General features: G+C 38.3%; 1 protein-coding gene across 31 annotated transcripts in view; it reads left to right on the top strand.

Moving 5' to 3' along the window:
- EPB41L3 (erythrocyte membrane protein band 4.1 like 3) overlaps positions 1 to 19014 on the top strand; it is a 96034-nt gene that overhangs the window by 14650 nt on the left and 62370 nt on the right. For all 31 annotated transcript variants that reach the window (XM_068671545.1, XM_068671572.1, XM_068671570.1 and 28 more), the window contains exon 2: positions 14758 to 14966. In XM_068671545.1, the coding sequence (XP_068527646.1) occupies positions 14769 to 14966 (198 nt within the window). In that variant the 5' untranslated portion in view covers positions 14758 to 14768. The remainder of the gene's footprint in view (positions 1 to 14757; positions 14967 to 19014) is intronic.

The raw sequence follows: 19014 nt of genomic DNA, 5'->3' as shown, positions 1-19014 counted from the left end.
GCCATGTTTCTGGTCTTATTTAGTACTAATGGATTAGACAAAAATCTCAGAACCCCACCCTGAAATCTTGCAAGCTGCTTTTCTTCTTAAGAACTCCTGCATATCCAAGCCCACACTTGTATCTACTTAAGCCAGCTGGAACTAGCTTTTCGGTTAAGTTTTCAGCCGTCTCAATGCCAGCCATTGTCTAGCAACTGGTTTGCTACTTCCATGAAGTGGTGTCATATAGTTGCCTATCAGCCAGTTCCTTGGTCTCTTTGACCCAATGGCACATTGTCTGCTGTGATGGAAAGAGCAGATGTTCTCCTTGGTGGTATCGTAGGTTCAGTTTTTGTTCCTTCTTGGCTCTCTCTGCTGCAGCCTCTGCAGGGGGCCCTATGGCCTATAACTGCCTGGCTGTGCTCCTGCAAGATGTTTGGACCTCGTACATATCCTCTTGAATTCCTCTCCACTTTTCCCTCTGAGTGGTATGAAGTTGCATGTGTTGTGTTGTTCCCAAAAAACTTATTTGCTCTTGCACTGAAAAGATGCAATAAGAACAATGCAGTTGCTTCATTTACAGGGACATCTATGCTTCACCTGCTTGAAATGCTTGGGCAGCTTGCACAAAAGATAAGAAATCAACATCAAAGCTGTTCTTGAAATACAGGTTAAAAGAACCCCCCTCAATCAGTCTTTTGGCTTTCTGTTTTTCATTGGTAAGTTCATTTCATGAGCATTTTAAGATGCCCTGATTAACATGAAAACACAATCTTTAAACACCCTTTAACTTTTGGTTCATAAGAGTTGAACCGAGCATTTGCCAGCATATTGGAAGGGAGCTGACACTTCTATTGCAAATAACTTTTCCCCACAAGCACTACTTGTGTTGAAACAGTTTGAGTTCTGGCTTCCAGCCATAGGTTCACCTAAGCATGTTACAAGAAGTGACAGGTAGACAGAAGTAATACATATTTTAATGTGCTTGACTCGGCTAGAGACCATAAAATGGAATAGACTTTCCTTTGCTTTGCTAGCAGATGTGAGCTTGCTCCCAATTTATTAATAAGTTATGGCACTGCCAACACTGCCACTCAGGTCACCTTAATGTCTCAGTGGCTCTTGAAATCAGATGAGAAATTAGAGTTCCTGAGTTTTCGTTTGTTGTTTTTTTTTTTTTAAGATGCCATCAACTCTTGTGAAAATGTGCTGAGGTGTCAGCCCATCCAAACAATTGTTAATGACTCTAACAGTACCCAGTACCAAGGTGGGTATTTCTTGAGTGGTTGTTTCAGCAATGGATGGAAGCTGTAAGTGAAACTGGAAATATTTCCTGCTGGTATTCCCTTATAGTTTAATAAACAAAAGATATCATGACTTGAATGCACTTCTGATACTGGGAGCCACAGTTGTTCTAACATAAATCATGTGCAGTCTGTCACTGAAACTAGATCTTGTACATCAACAACTACTTTACTTGTTTGAATGATACTGGGCTTGAAAGAAGGAACTTCATTATTTGATTTGTTACATTTTACATTTAAAAATATCTACCCAGTAGATTTTTTTTTTGCTTACTTTTTATTGAAAATAATGTAGTTAAGATGGCTTTTTTCCACTTGGGAGATCTTTAGCCAAGAGTTTGTAGAAAACAATGTAGGATTACAAATCAATCACAAGTTAAGACTAAATTGGTAATGTCACGATGTTGTGAAGATGGTGAACTTTTTAATACTGGGAGGCATGGAGTATTGTTTTAAGACACAAAGCACTCCTTACAATCTATTCAGAACCAGTAAGTTCAGTTGATCCTCAGCTGAAACTAGTGTTTGGATACTATTGCTCAGAAAAGCAGTGGACTGATCAGAAAGGGAATAGATGAGGGAGAGAAGAGTCTAAGAGAGGGCTAAAAATAGTGTTTGCAAGAAGAGGCAGAGGAGAGAGTAGTCTAAGGGGACAACAGCAGCCGTCTGCAAGCTGCAGAGCCATTTCACACATCCACCGTCATCAGGACAAGGAGTAGTGTGCTTACATTTCAAGTAGGAAGAATTAGGTCAGACATTTGGGAAAATTTTCCTCAACAGTAAGGCACAGGAGTCAATGTAATTCCCTGTGGAGAATATGAAAACTTCATCATTGTGGGACTTCACTAGTAAGTGGCATAAATAAATATCACAGTGAGTTTAGAGAAAGGGTCTGGAAGGGGACTGTGAAGACACTTTAAAGCGATGAATAGCCTAATAAAAATCCAGAACATATATCTGATGTACTTGTTTTGTTGGTGGTGGTTTTTGCATACTTTGTATAGCTGTCTGTCCATCCCCTCCCTACACCCAAAAAATTTCAGTTTCTGCTGTTGTAGGAATATTTAACGCTTTTCTGGAGCTGCGAGTATTATTTACTTTTTCTTCTCTGTACATCCTGTTAAAAATGATTTTGTAAGTGTAAGGATGGTTTGTGTGGCCCCAGCTGTAGTGAAACGCATGCATGTAGTGCACGCTGTGGAGGGCAGAATCAGTCGGACCCCAGCTGCAGGGCACCACTTCCCCAGGGCATTTATGACATCTAGGGAGTGGGTGGATTACTTCATTCATTTTTCAGTTCAGATGTAATAACCATATGAATATTGGCATGGAGATTTCTGTCCCCATAGAATACAGGCTGCAAAACAGGGGAAGGAGAGGTGAAATTCAACTCTGTCCATTATCTGGCATCAACCATAACTACTAGAATACATTTTTGGTTGTTGAACTACAATTTACGATGAAGTAGGGAGTAATTCTTTCTATTTTCTGAATGTTTAGTAACTCCTGAGAACGCTGAATTGTACATTAAGTTACCAAAATTGTTGGATAAGTTAAACATCAAAATTACAAATGCCTTCTTGGGCAAATCTTTCCTGTATGTATTGAGACAGTTCCCTTATCCATGTAGTGTAGAATATAAATAAGTTGAATTTCACATGCTGTGGTCTGGAGGGTGCTGAAAGAAATGGATTGGCGTAAAATAATCAGTAGATATAATGCACAGCAGTCCTTTGTCACATGCCCAGGGAATCCTGCATTGGCTCCAGCACAAAGTCAGTGGGAAGGATGGAAAAGCTCACTGTTTGTGCACCTATGTAACTGATTTGGGCACTTCCCTGGTTAATACAAGTGACGAGTTTGAAATTCAGCACATGGAATACACACTGAAGTCTTTCACTTTATTTCTTAATTGTAGGATTCTTCCTTAAATTAAGGTAGACAGGAGCTACCAAGTTAGTGGTTTAACCTTCAAAGCACGCAATCAAACATTAACCAGGGCTATCTATAAGAAAAAGGAAATGGGAAAGGAAACAATTTAGGTTATATAGCCATGTATTCCTGAGTTAGGAAATACCAACATCTAACTTAATTACCTTCATTCCTGGTTTCAAATAATCAGCTTGACATAGAATCAATTATCTTTTTTTTTTTTAATTTTTTTTTTTAAAGTTCAACTTGTGCTGAGAAACTTAGAATGACTGCCAATAACTTTTTTTTTTGACTCCTCAATGATTTAAAAGCTGTATAGAGCTTTCCTTCTTCCTTCTATTCCAAGTTAGTCCATTATTTCCCCCTCACATTCTTGTGACTAAGCTGCATCACTGCCAATTTCTTCCTTATCCTCTCCTTTCTCTCTCCCTACACCATTTTTTCTGACCATTGTGTAGTGGGGCACTGCAAGCCACCTGTCTGTCCTCATTAGTTAACCCCTTCTGTCCTTTCAGCGCTGTTGTCACTTCTTCATGACTAAGTCCAAGATGACTGTAGATGTTGAGGAAGAATTGCCAGATCTAGCAACATCCATCTTCAGAGGCAGGAGTCATAAGTACATGATGTAATTAGAGCTGTACATGTAGCATTTGAGGGTATGATAACTGAAAATAGTTAAATCACCTTTAAAGATAACAGTTTTCATTGTCAGGCAGTATTGGGTGTTGGTCTTCACCTTCTCATGGTTTAGAGCAGCTGCACAGATGATGAAAGGATTTGGCTTTATTGGGATGTTGTAAGGATACTGTATGCTTGCTCTTAATTAGCTGTGGGTTCATCGTGCAAAGGGTCCTCAAGACACAACTACTGTGCATGGAAAAACATGTGCATGAGCTCCCTGTGTTTTGGAAACGTGCAACTAAAATGGCCCCAAAACACTTAACTAAAGTGTAACCGAAGCTGGGAGAGAATCCTGCTTACTCAGTGGTTTTAAGTTAGATTGCTCTGTGCTGCAGATGCCTGGATCCTCCGTAAATATCCTCGTCATCTGTGCATTTATTTCCATGATGACCGACTTGTTCCTAGAAGTCTGCACTCCCACCACACCATCTGTAGGCCTTGGTTTGCATCCAACAAACTGTTCAACAGCTGGTGATTTGGGGAAGCTGAATGGGGAGAGCTGTCTTTTTGACAGTGCACAGGCAGCAGGGCAGACTGCCGATATCTGCGCTTGAGATTTTTGGGAGGGTTGGGGGACACTGTGAAATGTATTTTTTGCATTTCTCCCAGTTTGATCATCTGGTATGTTGCTGCCTGACTAGGGCTGGAAGCATGCTTTTGCAGTGACAGCGTTAACCTGGTGTCACGGGCTTGCTGTCTGTGCCAAATGAACGGTGGTTTTGTAGTCTGCAGCAGGCCATAACGCGCTGGGGAGCATGGGGGTCCCCGAAGAGTTTTGGTATAAGAAGCTGACTGTCTGATGCCATGGCTTTGGTTGTTTAGACTCGCAAGGATTTAATTTGTTTGGGAGCCAGCGGTTTCCTGACATGGTGCTCCCAACTGGAAAGTCTATCACTTGATATCGCAGGGTGTGTTTTACGTTAAAAAGCAACGTGTACACCCAGGAGGTTAAAATCAAAAGACGAAGTAAATAATCTGTTTCAGAAAAGAAAAGTTATTACTGCTAAACACACTATCATGCCTTGTAATATAGCCTGGCTGTGATGGATCCGTTTAATGCCTCCAAAAGCTGAAAACGGGATGTAAAATTGGTGTGGTATTTGGAGAAGAACAGAGCCAAATGAAGGTGGAGGGCTCTAGGCCCCAGGCCTCAGACTGCTCCACACGCACAGAGCAACCTTTATTTAAGTAGGGCCCAACGTGGATTCAGGGTTTGTTCATCTGTTTTGTTTTTTCACTGCCTGTAACTTCTTTCTCCCCTTTGTTTCTACCTAAGTTTAACATCCTCCTGGTTATTGTTATTCCCTGCTCACAAAAATGCCTGGAAAGCAGCCTGCAGTTCCCCAGTGCTAATGGGGGATGCTGTGGAGTAGGTCTCTCAAACTGCCAGGCTTGCATCTTTCCTCTGGAACTTGAGGAAGAAACAACTGATATAAACAAAATAAATACAAACAAACAAAAAAATAGTTCTTGGCAGATTTTCAGAAAATGTTGTAAAAAAAAAAAAAGTCGTATGATATTGCGAAGATATCTTACGATTTTCTACAATAATACTGTGAATATTCTTGCAAGTAGTGGGCTGGTGAGGGCTGAGCTCAAGTGTGAGCAGCCCTGTGGGGTTTGCTCATGTGCCACTACATAAAACAGAGTAAAACCAACTCAATTCTTCTCTGAATTCCAGTTACTAAATACCCAAGAAATCAGAAAAGCTATGCTAGCATTTTGAGCTTATATTCCGTCTTTTTTTTTGTTTTTTTCTTTGTTTTTCTTCATGGACTTTTCCATTATCTGAGCTGGCAAGATAAAATGCCTGGTGGGACAGAGCCCGTGGAGGAGAAGGGCTTGATGCTCTGGTCTGCACCTTGCCTGTCTGATAACCGTCTTCATATGAGATTGGGAGCACAGCCTGGTTAGGTACTGTATGAAACAGAAAATATTGTGCACAGGTGCTACAGCATTTTGGCCTGAGGGTAGAGTGATAATCTGCCACACCTGTCATGTGTCAGCAACTTGTGCAGCTCTTTTTATTTTTTTTTTAATCCAAAATCGATTCTGTTTTCTGCTTCCTATAAGAAAATACGAACTTTATAGATCTGTGCCTGAAGCACACTTGGGCTCTGTAGCATTCAATGCAAGTTTTAAATAGTGAATGATGCACAGGGGACTGCATGTGAATGTTTGGCTCCAGAGCAATTCAGAAAGGTCAAAACCTCATGTAAATGTAACCCAAGTAATCAAAGTCACTTCTCTGCAGAAAATCAGAGTATGCCATTGAGGGTTCTTTCATGCTGTTTTAGTTGAGTATTTATCAATCAGTTGTAATCACAACACTACAAGCAGCTTTGCTGTATTTTCATTTGCCTGGATTTTTTTATTTTTTATTTTATAAACTGAAATGAGGGAGAGGCGAGGTTGGAGTTTTTCATGTGCAATTATGATCATCATTTGTTGGATTCTGCTCTAGTCTCTGTTATTGGTTCCTTCGTTTCTTTCTTCTCCTCCTCATACATCTGCTTCCCCCCAAACCCTGTAATTCCCCACTGTTTCTCAGCAGACTCTGGGTGCAGGGAAAGGGGCAGGAGCAACTGGAGACCTGTATAGAGAGTTTGGTGCATGTTTGGCAGAGTACAGTTTCTTTCTTCCTCTGGCAAGTCCCTGTCTGTCTGTGGGGAAAAATGTTTGGATCAGCAGGATGGGGAAAAACAGCACAAATATTTATGGTAGCCTGATTTTTCTGATCTGTTCAGAAATTAGGGTAGCTGGGGGGAGTGGGGGTGGTGTTGCTCTAGGTGAGAAGGCCCCAAAAGACAATCTGGTGTATTCAGGGAAGTGTGTGTTGGTCATATTCATTATAAACATTGTATGCAGGAGAGGCATAAGAATTTGCAGCCATTCTGGGTTTATTGCTGTGGAAGCCACCCATTAAAAGAAATAAACAGGGCCGAGTAATTTCACTAATTCATAGAACTGAAAGGTAAACAGGAAATAAAGTTGTTATCCTGTTCATTCAGTGTTCTGAAGTGGAAACAAATACATACATCTTGTGAATTTGGAGTTGCCACCCTGGCTGAAAAGAGTAGCAAAATCAACAAAATGTAAATGTTTATGCTTTATAAAGTGGGAAATGGAGAATTTCGATGCTGCTCTTTATCTGTGCACAAGTGTCTAGTGGTGACTGCACACAGTTATAGACAGCCTCTTCTTGACTGTTGCTGTAGTTGGTATGCCATCTACACTAAATCCCACTCAATGCCAATCAAGTTCTTGCTCTGCTGTCAGTGAATACTTGGTTATTTTCTGTCTGTAAGAAGCTTGTGTGTATTGCAAGGTTCTTATCAGTTCCCCTCTCTCTGTTCACTTTCTCAGAGTAAGCAAATTCAGCTCCTTAAATCTTTTTCCACTCATCATATTTTTCTAAACCTCATACCATTCTTCCTACTTTCTTTTTGACACTCTCTAATACATACTTTTCAAAAAAGAGGAGGCCCAAAATGAAATACAATATATTGTATACTTCTCCCTGGTGCTGAAGAAGGCAGAATAGCTCCAATAGCAGATCCCAGAATGAAATTGGTCTTGTTTAACGCATGACTTCAGACCCTTATGCTGCTTCATTCCTGCCACCTGGCCAGTTATTCCTCATAGCTTTTCAGTTGTGATGTCCCCATTCTTGTTGCAGTTGCCGTTACAGAATGCACTCCGATTCAGCCTATATACAGTTTTCTTTCAGACTGCTTTCCTGGTCTTAAAGCTGACTGAATATTGTGATAGCATGCCCCAGTCTCCCTTGGTTCAATGCTCAGCACAGCTCGGATACTTGCCATTCATTCATTAATGCTCTGGAGTGGGCTGTGATACCTCAACTGATGCATTCTCACAGGTTGTCATCATGCTACTGATAAGTATTCATGGCATAGGGTTTGGGTTTTTTATAATCGCTTATGCACCCATTTTTTTAAATCATTTAAATTGTTTCTGTGGTTTGCTCATGAAAAAGTCATGCAGGACTGCTTTAAAAGCTCTACTAAAGATAGGCTCAGTCATCTGCACTGCTTTTTCCACTTTCTTTTTATCAGCTGGGACAGATGCCCTGTCAGAGAGAGCAAGAACGACATTACATTATTTTGACATCACTTTTTGATAAATTTCATGTTGATTTTATTTTTTTCTAATCACATTATTTTTACAGGATTGTAACCCCTTAGTAGTGTGTTCCACTGACTTCTCTGTTATTAAAAGTACACCATAATTTCTGTCTTCTTCATCCCTACTTTCCTTTGTAAGATCAGGTTGGGTCTTTTAATTTCTTTTAGACCTTACCTGGCCTCTCTGGCTAATGGTTTACGGATGGTTGCTGGCAGTTCCCTAAGCAGTACAGGGACATTTTCAGTGCTTCCTGCTGACTTGAAAACCCGTAATTTACTGATGTCTTAATCTCTTCTTTCATTATTCCAGCCTGCACTTGCATATCCTATAAGTTAGGTTGAAAGATGTGCTGAATATCTGGTCCCAGATAGCCTCTGTGAAATGAGGCATTGAATAATTCAGCCTTTCCTGTGCCACATTTGTGTTAAATAATGGACCTGTTTTTTTCAGTTTGTATTTATAGAATCTCTTCATATTGTTTGCTGTGTTCCTTGTTGATTTTAAGCCACTTTGTGTCTTAGCTCTCATCTCTTCTTTTACATGTAAGTCTATGGTGGTCTTTTATGTCCATCATATGAGTCATGTGTTCTTGGTTCTGCTTCAGAGTACAATCCCTTTTTGTTTCTGTTTCTTTTTTTTTTTTTTTTCACATGTCATTTAAACCTCTTGACACTTCACATCTCTGCACTCAGTAAGCAGAGCACAATCTCTCCAGAAACCCTTGGCTTAATTTTCTTTCAGCAGCCCTTGTGGGACATAGCCGTAGAGAGGTCTACATGTATCTGGGATGGGGGAGGTTTGGGTCCATGGGGACAAGTGTGCCATCACTTTTTTGTCCTTTCTGAGGGATATATTTGTTGGTAGGTCAAAAGTGTCTCCTCCTGATTACCCAGTTCTTCTTCACATATTGCCTTTGTTTCCTCTTCTTTCATCTTCATCGAGAAACTTTAAAGAAATCTGTATCATGCACCTCCGTGTGCAGCCAGACTAATAGTTTAACTCATGCTGTATCTTGTAACACCTCCACCCAGCCTTTTCTATTGTAATTTATGAATTCCTGCCTGTTTTTCCTGAAGTCTTGCCTGAACATATGCTTTGGGTCTGTGACTCCTGCCACCAGATCTGTTGAATCATTTACCTATGCCGTACTGTGGTTGGAGCTCATCCTGATAATTCTTCATGTTTAGCAGCTTTCTCCATAGATTTTCCTCTTGTCTCTTCTGCTATTACCTTTTTGACACTTCTTCTTGTGCATTTGTGTGTGTGTGTGAACTGATTCTAATATGTATACGTCTTTAGGTTATATGCATACATAATTTTTTATATTTAAGATGTAATCTTAAACTCGTAAATATGACCAACGCATTTATAAGTATAGGGGTTGCACATCCTGGGCTGGAGTCTCTGTGCCATTTTAGACTGCCAGACAGAGTCTTTGCCAGGCTTTTTGTGGCCTAGGTACCCCCACCATGTGAGGGCAAGATTAATGCAAATTAAAGGCATCAAAAAAAAATTCTCCTTTTCCTGCTGACAAATTAACTGGAATGAAAGAAGCTGAGACTTAAAACATTGTAATGGAAACAGTTTATGTTTCAAGTTTAGAAAACAGTGGTCTGGCACATACTCTTTTCTTGAATCATATATTGACGTTTCTGTTACTGCTCTTAGTGGCAATGTTCTCAATATGCTCTTCTCATCAGTATCGCATCGTTATTGTATAAATATGTATCTTGTTATGTGGAACATTATTTTTAAAGTATGGAATCGTTATTTTATTATGTAACTTTCCAAGTTGGACCTTTTGCAATGATTTATAATCATCCTCAGGAATTGTTGTAATTAAAGAGGAACTTTCCACAAAGAGAATTAATTAGATCACAGAAGCATTTAAATATAAATCATTAATCTTTGCATTACAGGAAATAGTTAGTGGCTATGTATAGATCATTTAATTATACTTGGTTCAATTTTATTTTGTCACTGCACCACAATTTGTTTTGGAATTAATTTCCAATTTCTTCAGTAATGTGATTTCAGTTTACTTAATGTATCAGACATATATAAATACATGCTAGTGAAAATAAATAAAGGTTTATTAATGACTGTTGGGCAAATTAAGCCATGGACTCTGCTGTCAATTAGCTGTGAATTCAATTGCTCAATAGATGGGTGAGACAGAAGATCTGCACTCTGAGAATGGAAAGCGAGGAGTGAACTTGTTGAACATATAGATATATACAGTAGATTGTGACTGTCACTTGCTGGAGGGGAACCAGATGACAGAGCCTGGGCTTGGCCTGATAAGAGACTTCTTAATAGAGCACAACATAATTTTGGTTCCAGTATGGAATAAAGGAAGTTACAAGCTTTCTCTTAGTCCATGACAATTAATTGGTAATGGCAGTAGCACTCTGTCAACTGGCAATACATTGATAGCTCTAGGTAATAATGACTAGGTGTGCTGACAAGTTTTAGGGTGCAAGCTCTGCGCAAGTGTTTTGCAGATTTTGCAATCCAGTGTTTTTGCTTTGTACAGTGTAAAGGTATGAAAAGATACCTTATCTGTAATTTGATCTATTAAAAATTATTCTAAAATATAATTTGTAGGGTTTTTTTTTGAAAGTGCTTTTAATATCTTGATGGTATATTAATATTCTCTTAATTTTAATTTTAATGTTCTTCTGCAGTGCTCTGAAACCCTTATATTTTAAACCTTTACACTCCTTGAAAGTGCATACATTTTAAACTTAATTTTTGGGTGGACACCACAGATTAAATTAGCTAGTTCTGTGCATTATTTTTCTTTAAACAATAAAGACTTGATTCTCATTCTGATTGAATTCTGCATACAAATTGACTTTAGACTTAGAGTATCCAGCATTAGCAGCATCTGTATTAAGTTTGGACTGAACTAATCTTTTGGAATCTTTAAATATGGGATTTTAAGCCAAAACTTGGATATCCGAGAGCACATCTGGGTTGCATAGTATTACCTCATTTGTGTAAGGTAGTGTTCCTAGTTTCTTTTCACTAGATTGTTTTCTGTTGGCTGGAAAGAGGAATTTGATACAGGGTTTGTTCTGGCAAAAGAAAAAGTTTAAGGAACTTCAGTGATGCCTTTCTTCCTGTATTGAAATTCATATTATAAGTCATGGTTTTGGTACATAGCTAGATATAGTAAATAAGCTAATAAAATATGACTAAGAAATGCTCAGCCAATTTAATACATTTGATGAGCAGGCAGAAAATACTAGCTGTTCTGTCAAGTACAAATTGCATACAAACAAAAGTAGAATAATATTTATATTGTTAGATTTCTTAAGATTGCTGTTATTTCTTCCAATAAGTAACGATCTCTTCCTATAAAAATTATGATGCCATTTATCAAAAAATAAAAAACGAATTGCTTGAAAAGTTCTTTAGGATAAGCAATTGTTTGGTAAGGAAGGCAAAGAAGCCTATTGGTATGGATTAAAAGAGAGGGGAATGTTGTTTTTTCATCTTGTAGTTTAGGCATTTTCTGCCTACACTAGATGGAATGAGATAGATCTCAAAAATACAGTCTTCTTATAAGTGCAGAAGAAATTGGATTTAAAGTATGTTTGCTTTGATTCTATTTACATCTGTAAGATAACAGCATGAAATTAATAGTATTTTGTTTTCAGTATTTGTCATTAAACATATTAGTATGCGTAGGGAAATAGAGAAGACATTTGGAAATGGGTAACCTTGGGTTAATTAAATCCATCTGGTAGCTGACTAATGACAGGAATATTGTATCCAGGGAATCACTTAATGCTACAAGATTTGATAATGCACGAGAAGTTTTCTAACAAAGCAGTCTTAGAGCAAGCAAAGACTCGCACGTAACTAGGGTGAAAACCAGTCCCACAGAGCAACTCACAGAGTTGCAAGCCTCTGTTTCATGCAGTATATCCCAGAAGAACTGAAGAACTACATTTGTTGCTCCTTGAGATGCAAAATTATAAATGACAAATGAAGTAAAGCTTGAAAGCTTGTTTTCAGTTCATGCTACATACAGTTGACTTTTATGGGACTAATTTAACTGGATATGTTTCTGTGCCTACAACAGTCCAGGACAAAAAATAAAATAAAATAAAATAAAATAAAATAAAATAAAATAAAATAAAATAAAATAAAATAAAATAAAATAAAATAAAATAAAATAAAATAAAATAAAATAAAATAAAATAAAATAAAATAAAATAAAATGCTCATTAGGAAAGAACCTGTATAGGGTGTGAAAATTAGCTTCTATAGTGAAAACTGAAGAAAGGCAGGCTTGATTTGTGTCAGCTGGCAATCGTATTTTATATAGATCAACACCTGAAGATACTTGTTTCTGTGCATTATACTTTGTATTGGTCATCTGTGCTGTTTGGAGTTGTTTTATCCATGATTTAGTAGCTGAAAGTTACTTTTTTCCCACTTGTTACTTCATAATATCTGGAAAAGAAAATACCATGCATAGTTTGCTATTATTGATCTAATTGTTTGATTAATTTGCATTTAATGTTTTTGTGCATTTGTACAGAATATGATGTGGAGGTGGGGGAAGAAAACCCTGAAGTTTATGTAGTCTTGGATGCTTTTAAAGCAAGCCATCCATGATAACATCAGATGAAGAATAGTTCATTATATGTTGGTCTGACAGATGGGCAAAACAAAACTCTGAGAGATTAACATTATTCCACAATTTAATTTTTAAAGCATACAAAAAGAGTGGCTTAATAGAAATGAGTATGGGGAATGAGAGTTTGCTCTACATCTGAGGAACTTGTCTAAGCTTCCTTTGTAATGAGTAGAACAAAATAGTGCTAGTAAGTGATTTATCTTAGCTTAAAGCAGACATCTAAAATAGGTCAGATGAATCACTCCCTGAAATGTCTTTCTCTTCTGTATGTGGTGAGTTTAAAGTGACCATCTCAGATGCCTACATCCAGAGTTCGATTAGATGAACACCTCCCACGCTGTCACATTTTAAAAGACAGAGATAGTTACTGCTTTTTGTAGATGCTGAAGAAAATGGTTTACATAGTACATTTTTCAGAGGCATTTTTCATTCAACTGTATCAGCTTAAGTGTAACAATTTGCGATGTATTCCTCAGTAGGTGTGTCATATGTTAGGATTTTGAAAATACGGCCTGAAACATAAGTTTACCCTATATGTTATATTTCTCGCTTGTGAGTGTTGGTGTACAGAAGGTTGGACCATGGACCTACCTCCACACATGTAATACAAAGACTGAGCACATGCTGAGTGCTGAGAACTTGCTTGCTGTACAGAGTATTCACTGGAGAGTTTAGCCTTGAGAGTACACAATACGTAAACGAGTTTGAAAATATTAATTGACCTAATTTAAAATGTTTTCTGTCAAGCAATGTAGCTTATTAAGCATTCTAGCAAAAGAAAAAAAAATTGCCCGTAATTTTTGTGTAATCTTCAGCAAATCTGTTTCTACTAGTAAACATTGTAGCGTATGTTAAGAGTTGATAGTGACTTCATAGCAGATGAATTAGCAGATGTATATTCTGTGAAACTGCTTATAATTACATAGTAGCTATGGTTACCAGGTTAAAGAAATTACAGCCTGATGATGAACAGAAATAGATTGCAGCAGACTGATTTGTTGTTGAGTTGCTTAAAAGCAAAAATGCTTGAGTACATTCTGAGTCATCATGGTGCTGTACAAGTAACAAAAATATGAGTACGCTCTATTTGCTGAACTGGCACGGTGTCTGCTTTTTCAAATCGTGGTTTTCATGTGGAATTTCAGTACTATCTAAATTTGCATTCTGCTTCTATGTAGTTTGAGAATTGGGTTCCAAGCACATATTTCTAATGAAACTATTTAAATTCAGATGTCAAGAGTCTGAATGAATATTGCTAATATTTTCATTTTGATTCAGTACTGGACAAAGCTAAGTTCAGGCATAGGCATTTCATATTCAATAAAAAATTGTATTCACTTTTTCTGAAATCTAACTCTTAGAATGACTTAATGGAAGTATTTATCTTTTCTTTTGCATACTCCAACACTTAGAAAGAAATGACAGAAGTGTGGGTGAATGCAAGTGGGAAGGGCAGAAATGAACACAAGGACATTATTGCACTGATCTTGGTGGGCCCACTTCAAATGCTTCCATCATATATATTGCCTAGAAACATCAAAAGTACTTGAGTCTGTTTCCAAAAGCAGTGCAGTTGTTGAGGAGTTCAAGCCCTGTTGACTTAAATGTTAAGAACAAAAGATTGAACATTTTTAAGTTTCCGCATGCTCATGGTTTGGAAACCCAGGCTACGGTGAATTGTGTTGGATTTAGGACACTTAAAGTCACACAAGCTTTTCTAAGTATGCTACTCTGTTTTTATGAATTACAAACTATGAAGAACTGCATTTCTACATTTAACTTCACCTTAATTCCTGCAATGTTGTCTGTATGTGATAGTGTAGAATAAGGTTTTATGGCATTGTGTTCTTCTTTATAGTACAGATTTAGACTTACTTCTTTGCACAAGGAAAGCTTTCCTGGTGATTCTCCTTGGGCCAGTGTAATAGTCACTTTAGGTTTACAGGCTGGACGTACTAAGGCTAAGACTTTGTGACTAATGATTCTCTATTCTGTAAGTGTAACTTACCAGTGAATGGCTACGTGATCATACTCAGTAAATCTGCTCTCCTTGTTTTACAGAATAACCAACCATGACTACAGAGTCGGGATCAGATTCTGAGTCCAAGGATAAAGAGCAGGACCAGCAAGAAACCCCTGCACAGCCAGGGGCGGCAGAGGTCCAGCCGCAGGACCAACAGCAGCAGCAGCAGTTGAGCGAAGAGCAGCAAAACGCACTAGAGCAGTTTTCAGCTGTGGCAGCACACAGCACGCCCGTGAAAAAGGAACAGGTAAGGGAGTCGTGCATTATTCCTCCTGGGAAATAATGAGCCTATTTCATTAGGATTGGAAATATATACTCAGATTTGTGTGGAAGCTGTTTTGATGGTTGTAGGTTTTAATTGGTTGGTCTTTTGCATTTAAACATAATAGCCTTTGTAAAGAGTGTTTGGAGATTCATGTCAGGTCTTTCAGCCTTCAGTGCTTAACTGTAAGGCCAGTCTTATTAACTAAGTGGGAAACATTTTCCATCTTGCGTTTGCATCAGGTAGCAAACAGTGCCAATTTTTAAGAAGCTGAAAATGTTTTTAGAGTTCATTTCATCTTTGACACCTGCTGAAAACTGATTTCATGCTTGCTTGTCTGATGTGTGAGCCATAAAGAATCTGTGGTCTCTTAAGCTTCTTGTAGTTCTGAAATAACTGCGTTATAATTACTTTAACTTATCATGTAATAGGTTTTAGAAGGGTTGTCACACGATTTTTCCATTTGGTTCATTGTTGCACTTATTAAATCTGTGGCAGCAGTTTTCTTTTTCCCATTAACAATTTCCAGTCAATAGGATTAACAGGCATTGTTCTTCATGGGTAAGTGAAACAAAATTAATGAGGTACCTGCAAATCACATCCCTTTAGATCCGTAAGGTTATGACTCCCTTCTGATGGCATTCACTTTTGTAGAGTGGAATAAGTCAGTCTTGTTCCTTGTCTACCCTTAAAAATAAATAATAAATAAATAAATAAATAGGTACTTTGAAGTGAGGTCCTGTTGTTTAACCTAGCTGGGATGTAGTGCTGGTGAAGGAACTAGAGGTAAGGCATTACTTAATATCGTTGTGTTTCCCTGGGAACTGCTTGGGACTGCCTGTGCTTTTGGGTTTTAAGCTTTTTTCCTCAGAAATACAGCCCAAATTTGCTGTTGCTGAGGAAAAAATGAAGCATAAGCAATTTCAAATACAAGCAAAGCCTTCTGTTGTATCCCTTATTTAGGGATGTATTACCTCAAAGTTTAGAATGACAAATATTTCAGGGACCAAATTGAAAGAGGTGTCTGATTTCTTATACCCCAAGAAGCAGACATGGCAAAGCAAGGTTTCTGGTGTTTATAGCTACTGAAGATCAACCAGTTCTTCTCTTGGAAGAACTGCCTTTTTTTTTTTTTTTTTTCCTTTTTGATTGCTGACTATTTCTACCACTGGCAAACTCTGATCAGCTCTCTATCCCCACCAAAGACCTTTCTACTCTTGTTCCCATGCCTACAAATTATGTATTGGGAGAATTTCAGTCTCTGAAGTAGATCAAAAATTGTGTTTAGTTAGTCTGGGGAAAAGAGGAAGGGCTGCTTGTCGAGGAGAAAAGACCACTACACAAACAGTTCATTAACGTAAAATTCAATTATGCCAGGTCTAGGCATAAGTATTATCAATTTTGTTCTTCCAGGCATCTTCACTAATCTTTGCTCTTGAAGTTTCTTCTGATTTTCTTTTTTAAAACAAAACAAAGCAACAACAACAACAAACTACAATAACAAAAAAAGCCCTTAGGCACCAAACTGTCCATCTGCGTTTATGGAGGTGTGAGCGTGGAGTCCTGAGATGCCCTTGTGCGCTGTGTGATCCTCTTTCTTTCCCACTTGTGCTCAGACATCTGTACAGCCTTGATAGATCTGAGTTAGTGAAGAAATACGTGAGATTTCCCATGTTGAGATTACTAGTGTGAATCCGAAATTCTCTTGTCAGATAATTGCCAGGTCTAGCAGCGATGATCTGCCCAGTATATTTTGTAGTAGCTTAAGTGTCTGCATCACAGGAAAGAACTACTTAAAAGCAATACTAACCAACAGAACTATTGGCAGTGACGTCATTAAAAAGGCCAAAAATTGTAGGATCAATGGATATAATTTTCTCTCTTGCTGTCATTGAGCATACTGTGTATGATATATGAATATAGATAAAGATGAGAAAGCTTACACTCAAAAAGCAAACCCTGAGACAACTTGCGATGCACTAGAATTTAGTCCGTAGCATTGAAAATACTGCAAAAATGTGGTCTGAGGGAGGGAAACAGGATGGGGGGAAGAATGCAACAATGTTTATAGAGTTCAGAATAATCCACTGGGTATGTGGAATTTTCACTGGCCTTTTTTTTTTTTTTTTTTTTTTTTCCCTAGATACCATAATGTCAGGTTTCTTTAGGAAGAAGAAGCTTAATTCGTTCTGAAAGTACCTCAGTGCCTAAACATGTCAGCATAGTTCAGGAGATCTTCTCTAATAGTTCTCGGCATGTTTTGTTCTTCAGACAAATGGGAGTAAATCCATTCTATGATTTTAACCTAGAGAGATTCCTCTGATCTTAATGTAGACAGGAACCTAATAAACAAAATAATGTCAATACTGTGTTGTTTTTTTTTTAAATATATGTATTTATAAATAAATTAATATCTGTTGAAGTCTTGAGTTAAAAGTGTCTTCATGAAGGAAAACAATCACCAATCTAAGGATTCAAAAAATTATTTTTCAGGCTGAAGACATTTCTAAAATTTAAATGTCTGAAGGGTACCCTTGCTATCACGGGCTTTTCTCTCAAGAAGCTTTCCTATTTTATTTAAAAAGATTAATTCCATGCATCTGTTTTTTGGTTTGGTTGGTTGGGTTTTTTGGGTCATGGGAAGGGTTTAACTCTTACATGAACCACCTGCAGTGATGGTATAATGCCTCCAGCCCCAAAATGACTTTTGTACATGCAGATGTGCATATGTACTTTCCATTGTAGATTTCCTTAAGAAAACATGTAGAAATCATGAGAGTCCCTCTGCCCATCATCGGCATGAGTCCAAGGAGAAGATATCTCGAGTCTTGTTTTCCGTTCAGTGCAGTAGGTTGAACTGCTTGCCAGCTGCTCCTTGTGGTTGTAGGGGGGTAACTGGCCTTGCACTGAGCCTGGAGGGACTCTCCCCCTTTGTCATGGCCACTGTGAGCATTAAATCCTCAGCAAACAGCTAATCTTGTGATATATGCTATGCCTTCATCTCCCGCCAGCCTTCAAAGTGTACGAGGACCTTGACGTCCGGATGCAGAGCTGGCGTCCAACTGCTGGGAGGAGGAAATCCTCTAGGTCTGGAAATAGATGGGGGAAGAGCCGGTTGGTGGGTTATGAAAGCAGCTTCTTTGTCCCTCTTTGCATCTTCGTAGTCACATTTTCTTCTTATCTCCCCACCCAGGAAATCCCAGGAGACCTTCTTGGCTGTGCCCTCACCTGTAGGGAAAGGAGGAATGTGGGGTCTTGCCTTGCTTCTTCGCAGCTGGGGCTTTGGTGGGAGATGGTGCTGTGGATGACTCCAAATGTCCCCTTTCACATAAATGAAAAAGGAGAGCTTATGGCTTGCTTGTATTAAATCTCTTGAGGAAACTTCCCTGTGATTTAGTGCCATGCTGTTGTTGCTAGTTACATGATGCAAGGTTGTTTTGGTCTCAAAGCAGATTAAAGCCTTTGGACGGATTTGCTCCATTCTCATGAAGGCTTATTACATACAATGAATGGAAACAGACTTGGAGGATTAATTTACAATATTACTTCCAGTGATGCTTGTTGCTTCTTATATGAAAACTGTTTGGAGCCCAAATGTTTGTTTATTTTTTCCTTGTAGCAATATATATATATATGTATATGTGTATGTGTATATATATATATATATATATATATATATATATAAAAAAACTCTAGCTTAGATATTACTGCACTCCTGATGAGGTTTTGTTTGGATACTACCAGAGGCATAACTGATTTGAAAGATAATGTCTGCAGCATAGTACTGTTGCTAGGAAGGGCAAAATGCTGTAGAGCTGTTCTGGCTTTCATCTATTGCAGTGAAAAGGACCACGAGCTGTGCTGCATCGTGGTAACTCTTCAAATGGGCTGACCCTCAGATAAACCCAAGGAAAAGTAACCATGATTGTTTCTTCTCTCCCCTTCCCCCTGCAGTATATTTGTCTTTCAAATAGAACCTACTTCTTGCCAGCTTAAAGGACTTATCGAGCATCTGCAGAGAGCAAAATCCAGC

The sequence above is a fragment of the Anas acuta genome, chromosome 2 (genome assembly GCF_963932015.1).
Source record: "Anas acuta chromosome 2, bAnaAcu1.1, whole genome shotgun sequence".
NCBI classification, from domain to species: domain Eukaryota; kingdom Metazoa; phylum Chordata; class Aves; order Anseriformes; family Anatidae; genus Anas; species Anas acuta.
This window is presented reverse-complemented; position numbering and strand designations above follow the sequence as displayed.